A 19495-nucleotide genomic window follows, 5' to 3' on the forward strand; every position below is an offset into this window, starting at 1 on the left:
AAAAACTATCTAGAAATAAGCTAATAATCTAGTATTAGTAAAGTATTTACCCTTAATTTGAGCAGGTAAAAAGTTGATACTCTTAAAATAAGATAATTAGATAAAATGCACTGGGAATAAGATAATACAATACAATAGTTTTTTTTTTTCTTATTTTAAATGTAAATTATGATGTTCAATTGGCAAAGTGTCTCACTTGCTCAATTCAAGAGAAAATGCACTCATTTTAACAAAAAATTATTTATTTAGATTTTTTTTTTCCAGTGCATTCGAATTCTGTATTAAAAAAAAACAACTGATTACTAAAAATTGCTCACATATCAATCAATAATAAAATAATTGTCAGCTGAAGAACTATAACATTGATTGGTGTTAGGAAGTGACGCAGAAACGTCTGATCTGAGACAAAGCTAACTGATATTACTTTGATCTGCAAATATATTATGTTTTATTCTATTCCACTTTTGTATTGTAATATAAAAGGTTAAAATGTGCTTGATTTTCTCCATCTGCATTTTGCATGACTCCAGGTATAATTGCCTTTTGTTTCAATAACAGCATAAAATCTGTAGCAGCTGTGTAAATACAAAAACTTAAATGGATTTTAGAGTTACTTCTCCTTTTAACAATAGATTAGGATAGGTAAAATAAAACAGATCATTCTGTTAGGAGTTTAAAGGCAACATAAAAAGCACCAATTAGCATTTTAATATTTAGAAAATAAACAATATCACAGAAGGGAAAGATGAATAAGTATTAAACTCTTTCTTGCAAAGGTTCCTTTGCAGCATTTAACGGAATAGAAACATGAATATGGCAATGTGAGGACAAATATTTAATGCTCACAGCACCAGTGGGCAGACATACACACATGTGATGTATCTAGAGAGACTCTGTAGTTACATAGGAAAATTATGTCTTTGCATGCTGGAATACTGAAGATATGATGAAACAGCTTTCTAACATCCAGGAGAAGCTTTACATGATATCAGATTGGAGTTGTAGGCTGTGGGCAGTCTAATCATCCAAACATTAAGCAGTCAGATAATTTTTTTTTTACTTATCTCCCCTCTGTTTTACATTAGAAGAAACATTTTTTGTTGGTATGCAAGTACAACAATAGTATGACAACAGTCCCCGACACCTTCATCTTAATTATTTTTAAAGTAATGTCCATTCCAGACCAGGGCTGGTATAGTTTGGAGTCTTAGTGTTATACAAAAGTATTCATGCCTCTTAATGTTTTTGGACATTAGAACCAAATGTTCCATGAGTGAGTTAAGAGTAAGAGAATTGTTTGGTAGGTAATGAATAAGAAGCAGATAAAAAGCCCATTGTAATTCTGAACGAACTGCAAAAACCTGCAGCTAATGTAGGGAAATGTTTTAACAGGAATGCAATTATTCATGTATTTGATTCTGTTCATCTGACCTTTTAAATGTGAAAAAAAAAAACACGGTTGAAAGAAAGTAAACTTTGCCTCAAACTATCTGAAGGACAACATACAGCATCAGACATGTGTCCAAAGATATGCCTCTGTTATTTTCTATCGCCCAACCCACGCTGTCTGTGTCTGCTCCTTGGTGGAGAGCCAGCAGTTATTCTATTCAGAAGCATCAATGTTTCTAATAAAACTATTCAGATTGATATTTGACATGTTGTTTGATATTATATCACAGGGCTCCAGATGTAGCAAAATCTAGCCTCCAAACTGACATCCCACCCTGAAGTCTAATCGTACAGGGATGTTTTTTTTTAGATGAAACCAGGAAGCCAGTCACAGTTGACTGGAAGATGGAAGAAGTTGATTATAAGGCAATCCTAGGAAAGAGCTGTGAGGCATAGCAAAAGACTTCAGACTGAGGAGGGCATTGGCTTTCAGCTGTCAATGAGAGGAGGAGTTAGAGTGAATGAGGTATGAGTAAATGATATTTTCATATCAAAAAGGCCCAGTCAAGAGCTAAATCCAACTAAGAATTTGTTGCCAGTGATTGAAAACTGCTGAATAGAGAACATCTTTTCAGCTATGTCTCTACCAAAACTCTAAATTACGTTTGTGTTGGTGTTACCCCATTAATTTCCAATAAAATACACTCATTTCTGTGTGACAACATGTGATAATGCTCCCTTTCTCCAGTAAATGCAGTCATTATGTTGTGATAGAGAAGAAAACCAACCCAGACAGAGAAACAGGCACAATGCATGGAGTTATTACGCACTCCCAACATTAATCCTCCACAGCATCCACTGTCTTCCAGACATATAAAAGTAAAACATACTCTGAATAATGAAGAGATGAAACATGACCAGTATCAGACAACCATTCAACTGGCTGTGTCATCTCTGTGCCTTAATAAGGAGAGTTGGACCTCTAAGACATTCTCTACAAAGGAACAGAAAGGAACATGGAACATAAACACCTGCCACAAAGACAGCTTCTGCTTCTCATTATCCCTCAGCACACAGATTAGCTGCAGAAACTACATGATGACATCACAGCTACCTTAGGCAATCCTTTAAACAGTTAAAAAAGTCGAACCGAACAATATTTCCTAAGTTATATACAATATAATCCCTGCTGACAGAATTTTTAAAGCCAGATGGGAAGAAGAATGTCTCGGCTATTAGTTTAAAGAAGATTTTTCTCATTTTGAATATCTGAATAACAGGTTGAAAAATAAAAGGAAATGAACCAGAAAAATATATTAAAACATTTGAGACCCCAACTAGAAAAAAAAACCTGCAAAAAATGTGCTGACCTTATCTTATAAAAAGCAAGTGAAAAGGAAAGATGAGGTCAAAGATGTGTGAAGGAATATGATCCATGTATGGCTGCAAAATTCTTTTTCAACTCATTCTTTTAATTGTGTCATTATTTCTATACAGTAGAAATAGCATAGAAAATCACTTTATTGTCCCACGATGCAGCAAAAGATGTAAAACAAAAATGTAGAAAGGAAATTTAAAAAGCTCAGTGAAGAGATCTCAGCAGCTTACTTTGGTATAAAATGGAATTTAAACATGGAGAGAAAAGCAAATCCTCTCAATGGGGAATTAATGAATTTCCCTGTTGCTCAGCAGCACCTGTTAATGTCCTTGCCATGTCTGAATGGAAGATAACTATCAGCAGTGCCCAGACTCCAGCTAAGCCTCTTTCATACTGAGGTGAGAGGTCGGCATACTGGGCTGGCTGTTACCTTCACACTTCAAAGTAAAGCACTCCTGTAAATCCACTGGACTTCAGCAATAATGCGTTCACACAGGCAGAGTAGAGGACTGACAGCAAACATATGTGCCAATCAATAAAGCACTCAGCAGCAAAGAGATGCAGAACGCGTGACTGCTGCTTTGTTTCACACACAAATACTTTCTTACACACCCCCCCACACATTAGTGTGAGTAAGGTGTGTTTGTGGTTCTATGTTTGCACCTGTGTAGAGTCAGAAATGCTAAAAATAGACTAATGAATTGAACCACAGCCTTCCCAGAAACACAAATGTTCATCATTCAGACAGAGTCATCCTTAAGCTGCCATCACTTTAATGAAAGTGCAGGCTCCCACCTTTGTATTTCTCTCTGACATTCTCATAAGCTTGAATGAAGTCCTGCTCCTCAGCGTTGGGGGGCAGATAGGTCGGTTCGTACATAGCCATGCTGTCCTCCACACCTCCTTCTTCTTCTCCTCCTCTATCTTTCCTCGAGGTATTTGAATGAGTTGGAGACAGCCTGTGCTGTCTTTTGCCTGCTTTCTCAGCTGTGTGAAAACTCCACAGCTCCCAACTTCACTCAGCAGCCCAATGCCACTCCCCCATCCCCAACCCCTCACATTACCCCACCCCTCCTCTCCTCCATACCCTCCTACTGCGTGAGCCTGAAATGTGCATTTAAATGTGAAGCCCAACCTTTTAAAGTCACAATGCAGGAGCGGCAGACATATCCTCACAGGGTTCTGCTGGTACAAGCATCAGAGCAGGAGCAAAGGTAATGAGACAGGCAGCAGAGCACTCATCAGCTCTATTAATGTGGTAGGGACTTTCTGGGGCGAGACATTTTTCTAAAATATTACTAGCAATGACACATTGAATCATTGAAACATAATGTTTGATTAGATAACAGTTAAACAGGTTAGATTGCTCAATATTTTAGATTAAATCTACAGTACAAACATTCCAAAATGATGAGAAAAGGAACAGGAGTGAACAAATTCAACTAAACGTGATTTATTTTTTATTTCATAGGGTTCATTATTTTAACAATTTGCTATAGTGTGCTTCTACAGTTATACTCATTCCATACTTGACTTTCTTAAGCATTTAAATTAACATACATTCATACATGTAGTACCTTTTTTTTGTTTCAGCGTCTCTGCTCAGAACAATGGTTTATTTTAGAATTTGAAGTGTAAATACACTCATAAAAAAACATGGTCCTGGCTAGAGATGTCCCGACCCAGGTTTTTGCACTTCAGATCCCGATACCGATACTGGCCGATACCAGCCTATCCGAGCATGTATTTAAGTTTAAGTTAAAGTATTTAGCCTTAGTTGTAAGACTAATGTTGAAAAGGGTTTTAGTACTCTTGATAACATCTAGCCAGCTAAATTAGGTGGCTAAACTTACCTGTTTATTAAGAGATAAACACAAACTGGACAAAATTATGAATAGCAATCTGAAATTGCACAGTGAACAGTAAAACCGTAAACAGTTAAAGGTGCAAGTATTACTGTAAGTTTTAATAAAAATGCAAAACAGAATATGGAAAATATTCTATTAACTTAGAATCAGGACTCTACTCTTGAAAAAAAACACTGCTTAAAAAAAAAATCAGTGCAAATAATAGTTACACAAAAATGCCTTAAACTCCCCAATCTCCTCCACACCTAGTCTCCATCTACACATCGTGCAGGATAAAATAATCCCACACGGCTGACATTTTCCCCGCTATCTTCCAATACACCTGTTTTAATGGTTAGGCCGGGAGACAGACCCAAAAAGACCTGTCAAAGAGAAGAGGTGGTTGTAGCTTGATTCCCAAGTGTACTCGTCTATCCTCTGAGACCTGGATACCCACAATTAAGTCTGGTGTGTTGAAGGTGTTCTGGAAAATGCGGACCGGATTCGGGGAACACTGCCACAAAATAGTGGAATGGATCGTTTCAATCGGTGAAACTGGAAAATACGGACCAGATTTTTTTTTTAAACTGGATCGGCAGTCTGGATCGGCATTTTTACATGCTTTGCCGGTACGCATTTTTTTGCCAATATCGGTGTCCGATCCGATACGTGGATCGGATCGGGACAAGCCTAGTCCTGGCTCAACAATCAAACCTAGTAGGGCTGGATGATATGACCTCAAATCACTATCATGATAAATTTGGCAGATTTACCTCAGTAACGATAAATGCATGATAAATGCTCCGGCTCCTCTGATCTATTTATAATGTATTTATTGAATAAACCACATTACGTATCACTTTCAAATTAATATTAAATTCTTGTATCCATTTGTCTTGTAGTTTGGTAAAGTCTTACCAAACTACAAGAAACATACACCTTTCTAGATTTAATGAGCCACTTTAAAAGGGGCTCATGTTTCACATTGATAGTGAAAGTAGTGAAGTCAAACCTGATCGAGTGTTTGTTGCTGAGCTTAGAGCATACTGTCCCCTTCGGCCTGCGGCAAGATTCTCAGATGCTGTTTGTACATTTGAAATAGAATGCCACAAAACCTGCTTGGAATGACCTGGTCTTGACACAATGACGCTTCAACAATCGTTTCTCTCAAGTTCTGGGTCTGTGCTGTCATGCTCGAAGGAACGGACCATTCTGTCTGCTGTGCCCATTCTGTCCAAAGTGAGCAGTGATCGTCACATGTGTGGCTTTGTTTACATGTATCATCTACCTTACAGAAAGTACAGTGTGAAAGCGAACCCCACAAAATGAAAAAAGTCCACTTTTGGAACAAACAAGTAGATGAATCCACTTTTTTTTACTGTGAATGCCACCCTTTAAACCTACATTCAGGTATTTGAGCTTTTTCAGCATCTATAATAATAGCTTAGACTGACTTAAGAACTCAGTCACATGCTAAACAAACACATGGACTATGTTTAACCCACATACGGATATTGATGGATCTAAACAAACTACTGTAAGCTGATTTAACATTGTTTCCACTCATTAAAGCGATTTACCTCTAGAACCTTTATGCAGCAACAATGGCATCCTGCTCTGCATTATAAGACACTGAGGGTACGTGTGCATAGAGTACGGTCCCCATATGACCACAGTAGAACTCTGTTAACTTGATTGTTTGATCGAACCAAGTCATTCCCTGCGAATGGACACAATCCCTCCAAAGCTCTTTAACTCAAGCCTTATAGAAAATGGAGCAAATTATAATACATGTTAATGGTTACTGACAGAATCTGCATATTATAGCTTCTCTGCAAACAGCGAATCCATATTTGCCCTGCTAACGTACCTGTCTACATTATATCCATTTAGAACAGTAGTGCTATAAGGGAGTTTCTTTTATCTCACTTGCTGTATACATTTAAACTAGATCAGTGCAACACCCTAAAAATGATTTAGCAAAACCTATTAATATTACTGATAGGAATATGTTCTCCTAAAGATACTTAAAGGCAAGGCAAGGCAAGGCAAATTTATTTGTATAGCACAATTCAGTACAAAGACAATGCAAAGTGCTTTACATGATTAAAATACAGGAAGATAAAACAGAATCAAAGCAAGTAGGAAAAAAAATAAGAAAATAAATAAAATAAAAAAATGCAGAAACAAAAAAGAATATTAAAAACAGTTGGACTAAAGAAAATATGTTTTAGTTGAACTGTTTACAGCAGGGGTGTCAAACTTATTTTCACTGAGGGCCACATCAGGGTAATGGCTGTCCTTAAAGGGCCAGTTGTAACTTATAAATGTAACTAAATGTAATTTAATGTAATGTAAAATAAATGTAACTACTCCTTAATGTTAAATAACTCATTATTATTTATAGCTTATTCAAGTGACAATTACAGTTGCGAAAACATATGCTTGCTTGTTGCTCTAACATAAATCCTTTTAAATTTAGTCAGCTTATGAAAACCCACATAACTTCATTAATGAAGGATCAAACTGTCCAAGTGCATAAAGAGATATAACATAAAACTGAGCTGCAAAAAACATGTATGACACATGTAGCATTTTACAAAAAAAAGGCCATACACAGCTTTGCATCCAACTGATGGTTTGATGCATACACACATAAGACCTGCAAACATTAAATAATTACAACAACAGAATCATTCAATTTTATTTACATAAATTGAACGATTACCCCCAACCATTTCCCGCAGACCATCTTTTCACATTTATGGCAAACGTAATATGGGCGTTTTTTTGCTGAAGCTCCTGCGGCTGTTTTCTGTGCCTCGCCAAGGCTACTCTACTGCGGGGGCTGGAAACTTTTTCACCAGTTCAAGGATAAAATCTCTGCGTAAAAAAAATATATAATCAAACAGCTCCTGAATAGTACCAAGTGTTTATAGCTGTTATTTCCACAAGATTATAAATTACAGCCACAGGTCACCTTCGCGTCGGAGCTTTTACAGAGTCCTTTCTAATCATCTGATCCAAAACATCCACCCCGACCTGTGTGTGGTTATAGTAGACTACTTTTTCCATATTAGCTAAAAAGTTCTAGGTAGAATGTTGGTTGCTTGGTAACAGTACCGAACATCAATCAACCAAGAATTTACAATGCAACTAATAGAGCCGTCAAAATGAAGGTTGTGGGCGATCGAGGTAGAATTAACCCATATTTATTTTTTATGTTTTAATTTTATTTTAAAAAACTATGTGAATATGAAGGAAATATAGAAACAGGAGCAACATGAGCAACATAAATAAAATTTTTCCCTTTAAAATCTCAGAACCGTCAAAATGACGGCTGTGGGAGTTCTAGCGGGCCACATAAAATGACATGGTGGGCCACATCTGGCCCGCGGGCCTTGAGTTTGACATATGTGGTTTACAGTAACTAGAACAGTCGAAGGCAATCCTTAAACATATGTCACTGTCATGCTGGTGGTTATTGCAATGGATTCTAAGCATAAAATGTAAGAATATATGAAATATTCTTTATTCAAAATTCCAAATGTCACAATTTGCCTTTTATGTGAATGAAGAAGATAGATTTGCTGAAGACCAATTATTTTACTGGCCTGTTTAACTACCTGCTTCTGCTTGTTCTTGATCCCTAGACAATACTCTGTTTGCTGACATTAAGATTCAGAAAGCTGTCATTGAACCAGTTCAGTACCCATTGAACAAAGTAAACAGCATAGGATTATTACCTTGGAAATATCAAGAAACACTTATTTTTATTAACTGTGATATATATAGGATTGGCCCCTCAGATGCTAAAACAACTCAATGCTAAAATTGTGTTTTCATCTCCACTGTTTTTTACCTTAGGCCCAAGAAAATGTCTACTCCGTCTGTGCTCTAGTAAAAATCTCCATCTGGTACCTGTCTTAGTCATTCCCTAAGAAAGATGATGCCTGCAGCACCATGAATACATTCACAGGCACTTTCAGGGCAGACATGCCCTTGACATCCACCATAGAGATCAAGGTTTGGAGCAACTACTGAATACTAAACACACAGCAGGTTTTAACCTGTGAAGTTAGTGAAAAAAAAGACAGCTCACAGATGGGGAAAAAAAACAACTAAACATTAAAATCAGTGTTTTCAGCGCCACTTAAAACGGAAATGATTACAAATACTAAGCAACCAGAGATCACTGAGTGATGTCTTAGTGATGCAGAAGCCTTTGGCACAATAGAAAAGATCTTATGTAGGAAAAGGAAAATGCCTGCAAAGCCTCAATATCAGTCATTTACTTTGGCCTAAGCCAAAATGACATCAGTCAGGAGACCTTCCTGACAGGAAACACGATAAGCCCACTCTAAACTCCCTGTTGTTATTACTGCTGTAGCAGCATGCGTGCCTCTGTATATTCAAACTCAGTCCAAAGGGAAAATTCACCACCACAACCAGAGAGTTTGTTATTTTCTGCAGGTTTCAGACTCCGAAGTCTTTAACCAGTTTGTTTATATTATATAATTACAGGGAGGTCAGTTCTGGATTCTAGCTCCAGCAAGTTCTATAAAATACAATTTATAGGCTACCAAAACCTTTCTTAACATTTTGACTTTTTGCCACACTGCTGCTCAGCTGGCTGAAACTTAACCAACCCACCTTCTTTAAAAAAAGATTAATTTGTTAAGAATATAAAGTTAGCAAAAACACAGACAGACATTCATATTTGCTGAAATGATCTGCTGTCAAGGTAACCGTTAGTTGTGGTTGGTCCGTTGTAATAAAGGAATACAACACAGTCACGTTGTGGTAATCAAAGTAACACCCTTTATTGCTCTTATTAAAAGTAATGCTGTTGTAGCGCTGCAACTGGAAAGCTATGCAGCAAAGCAGCTGACTGAAAGCTTGCAACCTGAGCCAAAAGCTGCAGTAATTAACTTACTGACACGAGATTGTTGGATTCCCACTGTTACCCAATAAAGAGCATAAAGGCAATAAAGGCACAATATTCTGAGAAATAAGCACATTTAATGGAAAACTAAACTTAGCACATTTTCTTTATATTTTTTTGTATGATTCAATTCATTTAATTGCAAAATAACAAGAAATAAATAAGAAAAGTATATCTTTATGACTGCAATAAACATTATATTACTTTATCATAAAAAAGAAAGATGCTACGCTTTCAGTTTTAGCTATAAGATGTCTGACATTTTTGTTTCAGATTTCTATGTTAAGATGACAAAGTGAGAGCAAAGCATTTAGACTAAATGTCATAATATATTCTTCCTATGTCTACATAAATGAAGTTAAAGGAAAAGTTAAGTTCACCTCAGGACATCAGAACTGCAGTTGTTGTAGTGAGAGGCAACCGCAGTAAACCTTTAACACATCACATGCTATAAACAGTCTCTGGCGCAGGTTCCTGCTAGATCATATTCAATTTGAAAGCACCTAAGAGTTTTATAAAGGGGACTAGCTTTATTAAACTAGCTTCCTATGCTATTACATAAAGCCAGATCTCAAAACAGAACTAGAGTCAGCGAGACGGAAATGCCAAGTTAGGCTGAACAACCAAAGATCTGTATGTTAAACCTCACTGAGAGGGGGAAAAATAATGCAAGGGACACAGTATGCATTTATATGGGCAGGGTGTTTGTTTCCCAGAACTCTTTCAACATTACTCAACAGGTGCATACGGGGGGTTGTGGCACATGCACGCATGTGCATTCTTTAAGGCACACACCCAAGCTTTTGTCATGTAAGGTTCGAACAGTGAGTTTGTGAGTTCCACTGTAGCATATAATCTGTCTGTGTGGACACTGGTCAGACAAGTAGTTTATGTTTGCATTCCAGCTGCATTTGTAAGGAGATTAAGGGACGAACTTCAAAATAACAAACTAAGAAGAAATTTCCGATTAGAAATAAATTTAAACTTCAAAATATCACACAGGAGGAAAACAGTGGATGTATTGTATAAAACTAGTCTGTATAAATTGATGTTTTATTCATTTTAGCCAATAGATCATTGTATTCTTAAATATAATTTTATTTCCAGTTTGTGCATTTAATTCAATGGAAGATATCTATCTTTCAACCTCATGCTATGTTGACAAATTTTGCAACATTTGGATTATTCACTGACTTTCTCAGAGGTTTAACATACTTCACAGGTTCCCTCCTTGTTGACTCTACTTTCTTTCTTCTTGTGGTCTGTCTCCTTTCACTTGCTAATCTACATGGTCAGACTTACAAAACAAGAACGGCTACATTGTTAACATGTTTTCACAGCAATTGCTTGGAATATGCCACAAACCAGTCTCAACAAATCACAGCACCTTCAGTGAGAAGGATTACTAAAATACTTTTCTCCATAGCCTTACATTAATGCACTTAAATACTGAAAACATGCATTATGACTGACTAGTACTTTGTTTATAGAAGGTGTACTAATATCTTATATATTTTCAGATTTAATTCATATCATTTTGATAAACAAATATGTATTAAACTGTTTTTGATGTTCTTCAAAAACATTCTTTGTGCTACATAGGATGCATGTATGAATAAACCACTGCAAATATTTTTGGTCATTTTGAACCTTTTGAACAACTTAAAAACTTAAAAGTATCCAAAGTCAGATTTATAATAATTAAAAATAATAGGATGCATCTGACACTCAAACCAGCCTATGACCTATTCCCTGACTTTCCCCACCACCACTGCTGCCATGCCTATAAAAAGTGTTTGACACATTTGTCAGAATGGTGCAATCGAGTGGTAATATTTTTTTCCAGACACAGACAAACAAGGCCTGTGAGACTATTGCAATAACAGGCTTGGCTCCCTCTTCTGGATAATCCAAACAGAAAGAAAAAAAAGCTCCTGTTTATCTTTTTATCTGTCTAGTTTCCCCCAAATCTGCTGTGAATAATTTCCTAAATTTGGAACTTGTAAGCATCAGGATTCTTTGTTCTAATTCCTTTTGATTTTTAATGACAGCAGCTAGAAAGGATGAGTCTATAAAACTGAAGCAATGGAGAAGTTTAGTATGAAAGGGTTCCCCAAATGGCACGCAGCCTATTGTCTGCTGAAATAAAGAAAAGCTCAGTAAGAGCAAGGAAACAAGTAGTTCACTATGCACTTAGTGCTATTGGAGAACTGGACGGAAAATGAGACATATTTTCCAGAGGGAGTGATGGTTTTTCAGAATTAATCCTTTTGGCCAATCTGTGTATGATAGCACAAAAACGCCACCTGCTGGACAAATGATTTACTGCCGCATGAGGAATGTTCTATGGCATCAGCAGCAAATTATATATCTTTATAAAAAGCTTTTATATTAATGCTTATGATGATCAACAGTCACATTCCTTTGCAAAAGTATTCACACCATGAATATTTCCCCATAACTTCTGGATACAAGAGTCTTATTGTATTTCATTTTGATGTTATGGGATGGACCCAATAAAGTACAGCTTCGAAGTGTTAGGACATTTTTTTTTCTTTATCTCAGTATAAATAGGTATGGGATAACATTAAAGGAATAGTACACCCAAAACATGATTAGCCTTCATTTTCTACTCACCCCCATGCTGAACAACACTCTGGAGTACTTCTTTGATATCTTAAATGCATCTGGAGATCTGGGAGGCTTCTTGCTGTCTGCTGACATTCAAATAATGGAGGTCTATGGCGCCCGAGACAGAAAGGTCCATAAAAGTCCACAAAAAACGTGTCAATATTCCTCCATACTGCTCGTCCAATGTATTCCAAGTGTCCTGAGTGGGTAGCATCCAGAATTTACTCGAAACAAAGTCATTTAGAATGTTTTTAGAGCATAAACAGTAGTGTATAGGATTTCCTGAAAGCGCGCGCCTGCGAGTTCACAACGCTACGGAAACCGCGGCAGACCAAACCAGATGAAAGTGCGCATTCAGCTCGGCAAAGAACTCATGCTCTTCCTCAACACTGAAGTCCTCAGATATTTTTCATTCGTTGTTTCGTTCTTTGCACAGGTAAACAGCACATTTCTTCTTCTACGCTTGCATTATCGGCAGAGCAGACGCTGAATGCGCACTTTCATCTGGTTTGGTCTGCCGGCTTCTGTAGCGTTGTGAACGCGCAGGTGCGCGCTTTCAGGAAATCCTATACACTACTGTTTATGCTCTAAAAACATTCTAAATGACTTCGTTTCGAGTAAATTATGGACGCTACCCACTCAGGACACTCGGAATACATTGGACGAGCAGTATGGAGGAATATTGACACGTTTTTTGTGGACTTTTATGGACCTTTCTGTCTCGGGCACCATAGACCTCCATTATTTTAATGTCAGCAGACAGCGAGAAGCCTCCCAGATCTCCAGATGCATTTGAGATATCAAAAAAGTACTCCAGAGTGTTGTTCAGCATGGGGGTGAGTAGAAAATGAAGGCTAATCATGTTTTGGGTGTACTATTCCTTTAAGCAGAGTAAAGTCTGATAACAATATCCAAAGCTTTGACATCTCACAAAACATGACTATCTAGCTAAACTGACATGCCACTGCTTTCTGAAAGCAGTACCATGTCTCGTTCCACAAGAAGTCTTTATCCACAAGAAGTTAATATTGAAAGAAAGCCATAAGAAATATAAAAAATGTTCAAATTATCAACTAAATGCCGAATTCCATGTGTGGCAAAAACTAAGACTGCACTTTACCCTGAATAAATCATCCTGATGGAGAACACAGTGCTGGCAAGATCATGCTGTGGGAATATAGTTGTTGGATTATTTTGGAAGAAAAACTGTTACAGGCTCCAAAAATGAAGACTGTGGCGGACGGTTGACCTTCTGGCAGAACGATAACCCTAAACATCAGAATTAGAACCTTCTTTATTGTTTTTTTATGTTCTTCCCTACAACTGTTCAGTCATTACTTCCCTTTTAACTTGTACTTGCACTATTAACTACACTTTATTGCATAGCACCCAACTTTTCCTCTTGTTAAAGCTGTGATGCTTGAAATAAAACTTTGCTGTTGTGTATGCATAGAGATAATGAAGAGCATTATGATAATGAAATTTACAACTAGGGCTGAAACAATTAATTGGATTAATTGTGATTAATCAATTATGAAATAATCATCAACTAATTTAGTAATCAATTAATCGTTAACTGGAGTATAGAAACTCTATAACATGCCTTTAGCTGACAGAGCAACCCACCCTGAGCAGCAATTATACCAAAATTGTGTCAATATGCTCTATCTAGAATTCCTTAAGTGGAAAAGTTTGTTTCTCCTGGTTTAATTTTGTAAAAAGTCTTCTTTAAGGAACATTTTGCTATCTGATTATTAATTGTTTAATCAAAAAATAACCGACAGATTAATTGATTTGAACTTAAAACCTGAGATACACTGTATCTATCTACAAAGACCAACGTGTACACAGAGAAATCCATGGCAAGAATTGAAAATTGATGTTCAAACACTTTTTATCCAAACACTTTTTAGAAATGTAAAGTTGGGAAAGAAGTAATCATGAAGAATCATCTCTGTAAATATAGCAAAAGGTTTTACAGTATAGTCTAGAACTGCCTCAGGGGGCTCAACACAGAAGCTACATTTCTCCAAACTTTATATATAAACTAAACAATATTATACCCATCCTGTATGATGACAACATAATAGGTAGTGGATGGGTTTTTTGAATTTTCCTGAAAATTTGAAGCCTAATAGTGACATAGAATTGGTGAAAAATTTAAAGCACTGATCATAAAGATGACTGATTCCCCTGCAGATGTGCTTTTGTGAGAGTCTGTGTGCAGCATTCACTCAAGATGGGATCAGAGCCCGTTCGTAATGAATTATTAAGCAGGGCTGTGTAGAGATGTCTGCTTTTAAAGCACAGACCAATCTAAAGGTCAATGCTTGAGCAGACACCCCATGGTTTTAAGTATAGTATGCTTTTAGCAAATGTAATTCAATACAAGCAGGGGAAAAAAAACCCTGGTTTGATGGACACACTGCATTGTGGGTTGTAATTGGCCAACATTCATATCCTATCCTGCAACAACCCCTAACGCAGCTTTTCTATCATGTCTGTTTCTATCATGAATCTAATAACTCTCTTGGATTATGTTACGACACTTTTGGCTGTTAAATCAACCATATAGCTACCTCAGTAAGAAAAAAATCTATGTACTTAAGATAACCAAATTGTCTAAATGGACATCATAAAGAAATAAATAAACAAAGAACAGCACAGCTTGACTAAAATTCAATTCAGCTCAGTTTATTTATATGGTGCCAATTCACAACACATGTCATCTCTAGGCACTTTATAGAGACAATTCAACCAGATCATACAGTCATATTTGTTCAAAGTTTTCTATCTAAGAAAAACCAGCTGATTGCATCGACTCATTGACTGTTCAACAATCCCTCACACCCAACATGCTTGTAGCGACAGTGGAGAGGAAAACTCCCTTTTAACAGGAAGAAACCACCAGCAGAACCAGGCTCCGTATGATCAGCCATCTGCCGAGGCCGACTGGGATTCAAGGAGACTGAAACAGACATAAAACCAAAACCAAAGCTATAGGGAATGATTTTTCCAAAAATGTAGGTAAGAAAATGATAAATGGCATGTACTTATATAGCGCCTTTATTCAAGTTAGGAGACTAGACCAAAGCGCTTTACACTACATTCATTCACCCATTCACACACACACTGATGGTGGCAAGCTACATTGTAGCCACAGCTGCCCTGGGGCTCACTGACAGAAGCGGGGCTGCCGTACACTGGCGCCACCGGGCCCTCTGACATCCATCAGTAGACAATGCAGGTGAAGTGTCTTGCCCAAGGACACAACGACAATGAAAGTCAGAGTCGGGGCTTGAACCGTCAACCCTTCGATTTCAGGGCAAACTCCTACATCCAACGCCACTGTCACCCCAAGTCACTTTCTTCTTCTCCTCAGGGGAATCAAATGTGCATTCAAGCCCTGTTGACCTCATGTACAGCTCTCTTTTAGCGCGGTCTGCATTGTTCAAAAACACTAACTTTTTGGAAAAACAGATCTACGTTAAACTGTCAGATTCAACAACACTTAAACCAAAGCTCACCAGATACAATTTTTTTGTCTTTTTTTTGCCATTTTATCACTAAGAGGTACAGTAGGTTCTCCAGCTGCCAGGATTAAGGCTTATTTTAGTTCCTCTGGGGCTGACTTGGACACTAGTTCAGTGCTAAATTCACAGCTGAAAACAACTTAATAGAGCTTATGGCCATTTTTCTATATATCGCTAAGGCTGAAATCAGCACTGGGTAGACAGCAGGACAAAGAACTGCACAGCTGATTGCGGGTAGCAACGGTCAAGAGGATGCTTTTTACCTCAAAAATATGAGGGAGAGGCGCATTGGCCAGGCTAAAGGCTTGGAAGCCATTGATTCAGAACTTCTTTCTGGCCACTGTCAAGTCATTGGATAACAACGGAGATTTGTCACGCCTACGTTCATACAGAGATTAGGAAATGCGGTGTTCTTTGCTTGAAACCTGGCATAGCAGTAAAATGCCAGATTCAGCCTTCTAGATCAATGGTCTTCAGTAATTCTGAGCAGAACATGACCACGAGTTGGGTAAACACAGAAGGAGGTCTCTGAATGTACATGAATGTTGGTGTCCAAACTGTGAACTGCTAAAAAGGTGCAGCTATATACGGATATAGAACATATGACACTTAAATGTTGGCATTACTATCTGTTTCGAGAATTTACAGCAGTGTAAATGACCACTGCCAACATCTTACAGGGACCTGATGCAAACAAAGTATCAATAGAGCTGTATGACACCATGACCTCACAGTAGATAAAGCCAGAGATGTTTTACTCTGTTGCAGGGGACTTTAATCATGTGAAACAGAGGAGGTGGTTTTAGACTTAACCTCTCTCCCACCTACAAAGCACATTTTGCAGCATGCATACTATAAATGCATACTTTTTATTTCCTTTTATCAAAAAAGGAACTGAACTATTTGAATTTTCTCCATGTATGCCTATAACACATTAAATAAGCTTAAGAAATTAGGCAACAATCTACATAATGTTGCCCCATCATTCAGTTTATAATCAGAATAATCTATTGAATAACTGGTTACTAAAATAATCATTCGTTGTAGCCCTAATATGATTTGTTGTGAGTCAGTATCAAAATGTATTTAATTACACTTACACTCTGTTAATGAATGTAACAGCTCAACATAACTGCCCCTAAAGCTCATATCGCTGTTAAAGAACAGCTACGGCTAATAACATCAGCCTGCAAAGTGGAATTGCATCATGGAAGAGGCAGTTATTGCACATCCAGAAAGTAGAATTAGTACCAATAACATCATAACAAGATTTATTATATAAACTGCATGTACTTGTCAAATGGTTGCTGTACTACTAATAAAAGTCCTTGTTTAAGCGGTGACAATGCTTATTGAATATGATGAATGATAGAGGCTTCCTCTGCTTATTAAATCCATGTCATTGATTTATTGTTACAGTAGCCCTTTAAATTGGTTTATTTTGGCCTAGGGATTTATATAAGGACCTAACACGTCAGCCTCTAGCAACCAAAACATTCCAGTAAAGGAGATTCAGCCTTTTGGAATAGGAAACAAAAGTTTCTCCTAGAGCTGCAGAATTTAGTCATTTTCCATGGCAATTACTTAGATGGCTTTTCTTACAGGCTGATTGAAACCTTAAATTATATTTATTTCTGTTACTGATTTTCTTTCCCTTATTGTAAAATCATATATTTCGTTCACCTAATAAATAACCCAAACGGTATGAAAGCTGTAGAAATCTATGTTTGGAGCATTTGTTGTTACATTGGTGGTTTACTCAAATCTACAACTGTCATCAAATAAAAAAATCTAACTAATCAACTTGGAAATATGGTAAGTTTGAAAATGTTAAAATGCTTTAAAACTCTACTTATAGGCTGCTGCGTTAAAGGTACACTATGCAACCGGTGTTGATTTTCCAGCAAGGCTCCACCCAGAGGGCGAAAGTAAAAGTGCACTGTCGTAAATATGCTCAGCTGTTCTCCTGGTTTCTCCGTCAAGCCAGGCGCGGTTGTTTTGAGCTTAGCAGACAGGCGAACGCAACGAATCACCATGTCTACTGCGGTAAGTGACTATTTTGTTGTTTTGTTTTTATACATTATTTGTTATGCAAGTGTCTAAATAACAAAGATTGTAGTTAGCCAAATTCTCGCCGTAAAGCAAGACTGACTCTCGCGATGCACGAGACTTTTGAGCCTGTGGGTGCAGGCCGAGGGCTCCTGCAATTGCAAGTGCGGTATTTCCCCTACAGACCACCAGGGCGGCCGAGAATACCTTTGTTCGACCTGAAATGACTCATTTGATCCTCCAAAACGTTATGGAACACATTAATTAACTGAAAAATGTTGCATAGTGTGCCTTTAATATGCTTATACTATGATGAATGTACGTAATATTCTTCATATGCCAAAATTGTGCCGTACATAATTCCCTTCAAATAATTTATTTGTAGCTTTCTTTTTATTAATTTCAAAAAGAACACAAAAAGGTATCAGATAGTTTGAAAATAGAAATAAGTTTTCAAACACAGTATAAACCTCATTAAATAACAACTTAACTAATTACACTTCTCCCCTTTGGAATACAAACTGACAACAAAGGTAGCAGAAGTCATATTTTTTCATCTTTCTTAACATTTATTGAATCATCTAAGTCCAGTCAAGTCTTTCAGTGCAATTAAAGGCTAAACATGCTCCACAGGAACAGAAACATTCATTCTCTCTTCTAAATATAAATGTCTAAATGTCATTCTGGTCTTGCAGTGCCGGTGTATGGGTTATGCTGTTATTTGTCAAAAATACTATGCAGAACTTTTTTCTTGTGATGCAGTAAGAGAGATCTATGTAGTTTTTCTAGGTGTTCTACACTTGTGATCCTGTGTACTATGAATTGTTCTGACTAGGTGGAATATAAGAAAGACCAATTGCTAAGACAAGAACCTGTATTTTATTGTCTGCCTGATATATGCTGACATAAATGTGAAACATAACCCCCAATATGTAAGACTGCAAAGCATTAAGAGTGAAAAAGTGTTTAAAATCTGGCTTTAAATAATTATATTAATTAATAAATCAGACTCAAAATATCTTACTGACTTATTTGAATTTTATTTTAATTTGCCATCATACATTTTTTATCAAGCTTAACAATTTCTGTAGGATAATGAGCTCAAGAAACATTTTTATTATTTTATCCTGAATTGATCAAGGTAAGAAATGCAGTTTGTAAACAACATATTTTTATGCTGCAGCATGGTACAAGTTGGCTAACCAGCTTAAATACGCATTTGTGAAGTGATCATCCTACCTGCGATGCGAATTACAGCCCTCTCTGCTGGATCCAGGACTTCCCCTGAGGCAGATTTGGAGCGTTTGACCCTTTGGAGTTTGGATAGGTTCCAAGGCAGGGTGTCTCCAGGAGAAGGAATGCTGTATTTCTCCTCACAGGTTTCCTCCAACGGGGTTCTATCCCTGCGTCTGTCTTTATGAGATGCCATCACGTACCTAATGGAGACAAGAAAGAACCAAGTGTAAGATTGATGCTATAAATTTGGCTCCCTTTATTAGCAGTAATTATGCAATATACGAGGCCTGTTTTCCCCCCAAGTCCTAAATTCAGGCTGCAGTTTCATTGACCTACAATAACTAATGGTACTCCAATAGAAATCATAACCTGGAGTGCAGAGTACCAACTTGTAATATTCTAAGCCACAGGGTTACTTTCGCTATGATATAGTGTTGTGAATTTTAATTCTACTTACTTCACATACTTCCCATTTATTAATGTTCTG

At 37.1% G+C, this 19495-nt stretch overlaps 1 protein-coding gene across 3 annotated transcripts in view; it reads right to left on the bottom strand.

The window, feature by feature from the left end:
* Nucleotides 1–19208, bottom strand: part of LOC107100615 (plectin-like) — a 140145-nt gene extending 120937 nt beyond the window's left edge. For 2 of the 3 annotated variants that reach the window (XM_015399178.1, XM_015399176.1), the window contains exon 1: nucleotides 19012–19208. In XM_015399178.1, coding sequence (XP_015254664.1) covers nucleotides 19012–19201 — 190 coding nt within the window. In that variant the 5' untranslated portion in view covers nucleotides 19202–19208. Of the gene's footprint in view, nucleotides 1–3562; nucleotides 3730–19011 lie in introns of those variants that run through there. The other variant, XM_015399179.1, reaches the window with a different exon arrangement.
* Nucleotides 19209–19495: the final 287 nt, after the last annotated feature.

This window comes from Cyprinodon variegatus, unplaced genomic scaffold (assembly GCF_000732505.1).
Source record: "Cyprinodon variegatus isolate N-32 unplaced genomic scaffold, C_variegatus-1.0 Scaffold993, whole genome shotgun sequence".
In the NCBI taxonomy this organism is placed as follows: domain Eukaryota; kingdom Metazoa; phylum Chordata; class Actinopteri; order Cyprinodontiformes; family Cyprinodontidae; genus Cyprinodon; species Cyprinodon variegatus.